The sequence below is a fragment of the Sinohyriopsis cumingii genome, chromosome 6 (assembly GCF_028554795.1).
Source record: "Sinohyriopsis cumingii isolate HCF-2022 chromosome 6, ASM2855479v2, whole genome shotgun sequence".
NCBI lineage: Eukaryota > Metazoa > Mollusca > Bivalvia > Unionida > Unionidae > Sinohyriopsis > Sinohyriopsis cumingii.
This window is the reverse complement of record NC_142966.1, coordinates 131,918,149-131,924,616: the sequence shown is the minus strand read 5'-3', so window position 1 is coordinate 131,924,616 and position 6,468 is coordinate 131,918,149. Positions and strand designations below refer to the sequence as shown.

The 6,468-nt window shown below is 38.7% G+C and overlaps 1 protein-coding gene across 1 annotated transcript in view; it reads right to left on the bottom strand.

The window, feature by feature from the left end:
• Positions 1 to 2,316: 2,316 nt before the first annotated feature.
• Positions 2,317 to 6,468, bottom strand: part of LOC149797993 (uncharacterized) — a 31,784-nt gene continuing 27,632 nt past the window's right edge. Inside the window, exon 6 of the mRNA XM_089963063.1 lies at positions 2,317 to 3,076. Coding sequence (XP_089819189.1) covers positions 2,798 to 3,076 — 279 coding nt within the window. The 3' untranslated portion in view covers positions 2,317 to 2,797. The remainder of the gene's footprint in view (positions 3,077 to 6,468) is intronic.

Genomic DNA, 6,468 nt, shown 5'->3' with positions numbered 1-6,468 from the left:
GATTACCGACATATCAACTCAGTCCGTGTTTGTTCGAGGCTCAGTTGCACCATGGAACACAGGAGAAAGGCTAGCATGACCTTTATTTTAATCAAAACTTGGGGGTGTGTGTGTGTGTGTTTGCATATATATAGATAGATAGATAGATAGATAGAGTTTCAAATCCAGTCCATCCAGTTTTGGATAAATCCATTTTCGAAAGATATTTAGTTTGTGTGCAACTGTTATATGACTATTGCCGGGTCATATCTGACAACCATTTCATCCGACATAGCGAGCCTCCCTTTCCCATATACCATATGCAAATGTCGAGTTAGATGGTAAAACGCGATTATAAATAACGCCCCTCTGATATCTAACAGAAATCTTGATGATGGTGATTATAAGTGTTTATGGTGATATCCTCTTACAAATTATAGAGATTTCGAAGATTTCTGATGTCAATTAACATTTATAAACCAAATTGTCTTATTTATAGCCATCCACATCTAAAGTCGCATCACTTCTTGCGATCGCAGAGATTTATTGTATTGCAAAACTTTGGACAAATTTTCGTATCTTTAACTAATAAAATATCATATCATACACTGATGCTAACATACGTTGGTTTTTAGCATAATTGTTGTTTACCTAAAGTCGTAATTAGCTGCTGAAACAAATTGTTAAGGATAATTTCCCCATTTACATATTAGATCGTTGCCATCTCGTTTAGATGATGCCCCCCCCCCCCATCTCTCTCTCTCTCTCTCAGCCCTTGTCGGTTGTTGAAGTGTGTCGTTCGGCATGGCACTTCAATCCATTTGTCTAAAGAGACTAATTGTGTCGTCATGCCTCAAAGTACCAAACCAAACTCTCGTTCTCTTTTAATAATATATTAACGGGCTAACTAGATACCTTTTTCAAGCCAACCATCAAGGTTGACAGAGTAATCTCCCTTAACGATGCGACATGTATCTCTTTCCGATGGTAGAACCAAACAACATGTGCTTCAGAGATGAACTATTAATTTGCTGACCATACCACGCCATAGTTAGAAAGTATTTCACTGAATAAAGTTTTGGTATGGCATCAGATAAAAAGCATGAGTTGGATGACCACTGTACACAACCTTGATAATAATTTCTTTCTCCCACAATGAATTTCATGCATACTTTAAGGAGATGGGGAATTTAGCGTTGCTGCATCTTGCCAGGGTTTATTTGTTTTTGACTGCACTTTACATTCACGGTCTCACTTCCGTATATTAATATTAATATTAATCAGAATTCTGGGCATGTTCTGCAGCTTTGTCATCTTTGTATAAAATAGTAAGGGGGGATACCATAAAACGATATAAAACAATGCTGAATCTGTGTTGAGGCCTGCTGCTCACAGTAGCTAAACTTTGATTAGCAGAAATACGAAACCTATTTTTTCCTTCAAGAGTTTCTTTTCAAGTTAAATGTTTTTAGTTGTAGTAAAAGTATATTATATTTGTTCATTGAATAGCGCTATATGTACAGAGAACAAAAAAAAAAATACAAAATGCATACTTGCTACATCATTCGATTTTTATTATATAAATTCATAATTCTATAATAACTCAGAAACGTACAGGAAAGTATCAACCTGTCCCAGAAAGAAACATGCACATTCACAAACAAAGACATATGCATACGAACACGCACTAATTATTTACTATCTACCTAAATGACTAACCTACTGACTTGCCCATCTATCTTCCTGATTACCAGCATCAGTTCATTACTGACTTGCCCATCTACATGCCTGATTACCAAGATCTGCACATTACTGATTTGCCCATCTACATGTCTGATTACCAGCATCTGCTCATTACTGACTTGCCTGTCTACATGCCTGATTACCAAGATCTGCACATTATTAACTGCCCATCTACATGTCTGATTACCAGCATCTGCTCATTACTGACTTGCCTGTCTACATGCCTGATTACCAAGATCTGCACATTACTGATTTGCCCATCTACATGTCTGATTACCAGCATCTGCTCATTACTGACTTGTCCATCTACATGCCTGATTACCAAGATCTGCACATTATTAACTTGCCCATCTACATGTCTGATTACCAGCATCTGCTCATTACTGACTTGCCTGTCTACATGCCTGATTATCAAAATCTACTCATTATTAACTTGCCCATCTACATGCCTGATTACCAAGATCTGCACATTATTAACTGCCCATCTACATGTCTGATTACCAGCATCTGCTCATTACTGACTTGCCTGTCTACATGCCTGATTAACAAGATCTCCTCATTATTAACTTGCCCATCTACATGCCTGATTATCAGCATCTGCTCCTGTATATTAGGCCGCTCCGTCGTCCTAAACAATAATAGCATACATTTAACACTGCGCTCGAAGTTGTCGGCTATATTTTTCGAAATTGCAAACGTTTGCGCAGACGAAGCAAGAAATGGTTTGAAAAGTTTCAGATGTGAAGGGATGAAATAATTCTCAGTGAGACTGCAATTGTGCTTGGTAAATAATTTATTATAATTTAGTAATTGTTTTGTATAAACATTTTTCAACTACAAATACTTCTGGTTCAAATATATTTCTGAATGTAATATAATAACTTTTTTGTGGTGTAACGGGCAAATATCATCAGAAACGATTAGTTAAGTAATACAGGTGTTGGTCGTTCTCTACTTGTTCATCTATCCGCCTGTGTGTCTTTCTATATGTTATAACCCACACCTTCTCAAATATCTGTATATTTAACATCTCTTCGCTCCAATTGATACAGAAACTGTTTATAACTTAAAGCTATCATGGTTTCATCTCTGCAACGCCTTTAGATATCAAGGGTCCTCCTTCGTACAAATATACACATGGCCACACACAGAATTCCACGATTGTCCCTGACCGTTTGTAAACTTTGAAGATGTCTTGATGAGGTGTACCTGGTTTACACCTGTACAGGTAGATTGGGGGATCATGAGTACACATCAGCCATGTGAGCTCGATACACCGCTCAGCATAAAGGTAGGTTTTGGTTCCTGGTTCACACTTCGGTGAGAAACATTTCCCAAGCTCAGTTGTTATCATCTGGAGAAAAAAAAAGTGAATATCTGCTTTACATTCTCATAGTTTGCATAATGTAAAAATTTAGTAAAAGTCGTATTGGTAGTGATAGTAATGTTAAAAGCAGTAGTAGCTGTGGAGCCTGAGGCAGCGATAGTTGCAGAACCATAAAAAAGAGCTACAACAGAAAGTAGTAATTGTATCTAGTAATGGGTTGGTTGGGTTTTAATATTTTACGGTTAAGCAAGACGAAAAGTCTGTTTACTACTCTGGCAATTGGAGTGAAATTCCTTGCCCAAGGACACACCATGGTAACTGACCTGGAATGATCAACGGTCGGATTCAAAATCGCATCCGTTTGGTAGCTCGCCCAGCACGATAAACATTGAGCCAACGCTGCTCCTTGCTAAAAACGGTTTAAAGGTATACCTGAATTATACATATAACAACCAGAGTGTAGTGACAGTTCGCGTATACTACGAAGACTTGAAGTACATTCACTTTTAATCAGGAACGTTGGATATTTAATTACCTCGAAAATGCGACCCACAAGGGAACAGGCAAGCAACGTTTTTTTAAACAACTTAATACACACGTGCATGCTTATTATGTCGGCTGGGGAACTATGCACAATATGTATAATAGTCAATGACAATATCACTAAAACTTGTTTTTTCTGCATATATCCAGTAAGTACGGTTGTTACTTCCGACACATATTTTCGTTTGTGTTAAAACGTTTCTCTTAAGTTTATCTTTAGCACTGACTTGACTTGCGCGTCAAAATTTTGCCAGAATTGCCACCAAAAACGATAATTTATATCTTTCTTATTTATTTTGTACAATGGTATTAGTCATATACCAATTAAAGAATTTTCTTTTTGTTGATTTTATATTTGGACAATTAAATAAAATTATTTCGAAACTGTCTTGTATATTCCGCACATGCGAAGTTAAGAAAAACTAGTCTGCTTCTATGCACGACTTATATTTGCAGTTTTTGCCGATATAAAAAATGTATTTTTGTATCCTAATATATTCTAAACAATATAGTCTAACTTCTGTACATCTTAATCAATGGAGAGTAAAGATCAGTGACACTTCTATGAATTTTACGTTTTTCGAATTTTCAATGAAATCTGTACCAATGTGTGTGTGTGTGTGTGTGTGTGTGTGTGTGTGTGATTTGGATTGCTAACGTAGCTTTAAAATTGCTCAGATATATCGTTACGATGTATGCAGTGTGGCAGTTTATAGTGATGTCTAGCACTGGGTCATGATGCCGCAGACATGCCCCACCCAGTCACATTATCCTGACACCAGGACGACCAGTCCTAACACTAACCTCTTAATGACTCGGCCGGAGTTCGAACTAGCAGCAGAGGGGGCGAATCCGACATTTTGTCCAATCGTTATTTTGCTTAATTATTACTTTCTGCACTCAACGATCTAGTGTCGTCAGCGCCTGGTAAAAAAAAAACGACGTCGTCGTTGGGGGATCGTCCAAACGTCATTTGGTTTAATTAACACCTTCTGCGCGCCGACCCCCAGCGTCGTCAGCGTCCGGTAAGCACATCGACGACCGCGTCGATGTCATCGCCCCCTCTGCTGCTAAGTGGTTATTTACAATGAAAGTCTTTATGATCTTACAAACAGAGTGATCACTAACTCCTCCTCTTGCAGATCAATTAGGTTATTTGACTGATCGGTAATTCTAAAATTAATTCTCGTTAAAAACCGATCATGGCATCGCATATAGACCGGATTAATCGGACTCTCAACGATTAAAAATCCCGGAGGGGCTGTTGGTGAAAACGAATAAAGGATATATCCCTGTTGAGCCTGATTTGATTGCTTGGTATCTACCTGGTAACTTCCTTCGATAGCATCACACACTAGATTAATCGCTATCACCGATGCAATATTTACGTTGTATGGAGCAATATGCCTACCACCATCTCCGTTATCGTGTCTGAGGATAGTTGATGGGGGGGGGGGGGTGTCCGCGGGTGGATTCTCAGGCCATCCTAGTATGGTTCTTATTGAACTGTTATAAATATCAACCATATACCCCGGTGTGCTTATTTCAATCGTCGACGATAACGTCGGTTCATGAACCGTAATAGCGATTTTTGATTCCTTTCCTGTGATCGATTTTATCCTGCGTTGAAATTCTTTATTGATTTGCTCTATTTGGTATGACCCAGTTGGTATTGTAACCTCCTCCCAGTCTGGGGTCCCATCGGGTTTATTTGTCCGTGCAAAAACCAGCGAGTTATTAGGTTGTTGTCCGTTAAATGCGTCCGCTCGGATATTAGGCCAACTGTGATATACTCGCAATTTTGCCAGTGCTATTTCCTTTACTGGAACCGGTGATGGAAAGTTTACACTGAATTCGGGTTTCGTTGATGTTATCGATATCATATTTGTTTGTACCGGAGTGGTGTTCTCCACGATCCGCTGAAGTAATTGAAACCCTTCGGGGTTCAGCGACATTATTATTATTCGTTGTCTTTAGTGTCTAATTTCAACAACCAGGTGGTTCCGGCTTCCAGTTGAAAATCCTCGATTTTTGACATCGCGGAGCTATACAACTGGACCATCGTGGAGAATTCAACATCGGATACGAACAAATTATCAATCGATAACGAGATCAACCCGGATAATTTCGAGTATGCGTCGGATACTATTTGATGTTTTACTGTATACTCGTTGAGTTTTTTCTGAAAACACGATGATATCTTCCTAGTGATTGCGTTGGCAATTCCAGCAACTGTTGTCATTGCGGAGACAGCGATTGGAACAGCGATCGGGGTTATCGTGGTCACCGTGGATAAAATAACACCGGCGCCAGCTACTATACCCGACACCGAGTACACGACCGCGTCGATGGCGGTTATTTTACGACGGTATTTTTTTATTTTTACACGGTATTGTTCGGAAAGCGTTTTCAAGTTCGCGGAAAATTCTTTTGCGGTATCGAATCGATATTGATGTGACGTCGGTGATACCTCTGATTCAACTTCCTTGGTGGTCATTTTTATTTTAAAAGAGCTAGTGTTTTTAATTACTTAGATTCGCTGCAAATTCCACATACCATGTAATGTTTGCCCGGGCTAGATTTCTATCAACGGCATAAATTGTAAACTGTTCAGTTGCGTTCCTGTCTATAATTGTTGATATTGTATTGTTAAACCCGGATGAACTCGACGATAATATATTAAACTGCATCATTGAAACCAGTGTCAATCGATAAATACCCTTAACAGTTGCGGTAATATTTACTGTATTCTGTGTAGGAGTCCAATCGAATGATCCATGCCGAATTGTGTATACTGTGTTGATGATGTTCTCATGAGGGATTTTTATTTTTTCGAATTGCTCTGCTACTCTCGGTAATCCGTCTTTAATCGCTTC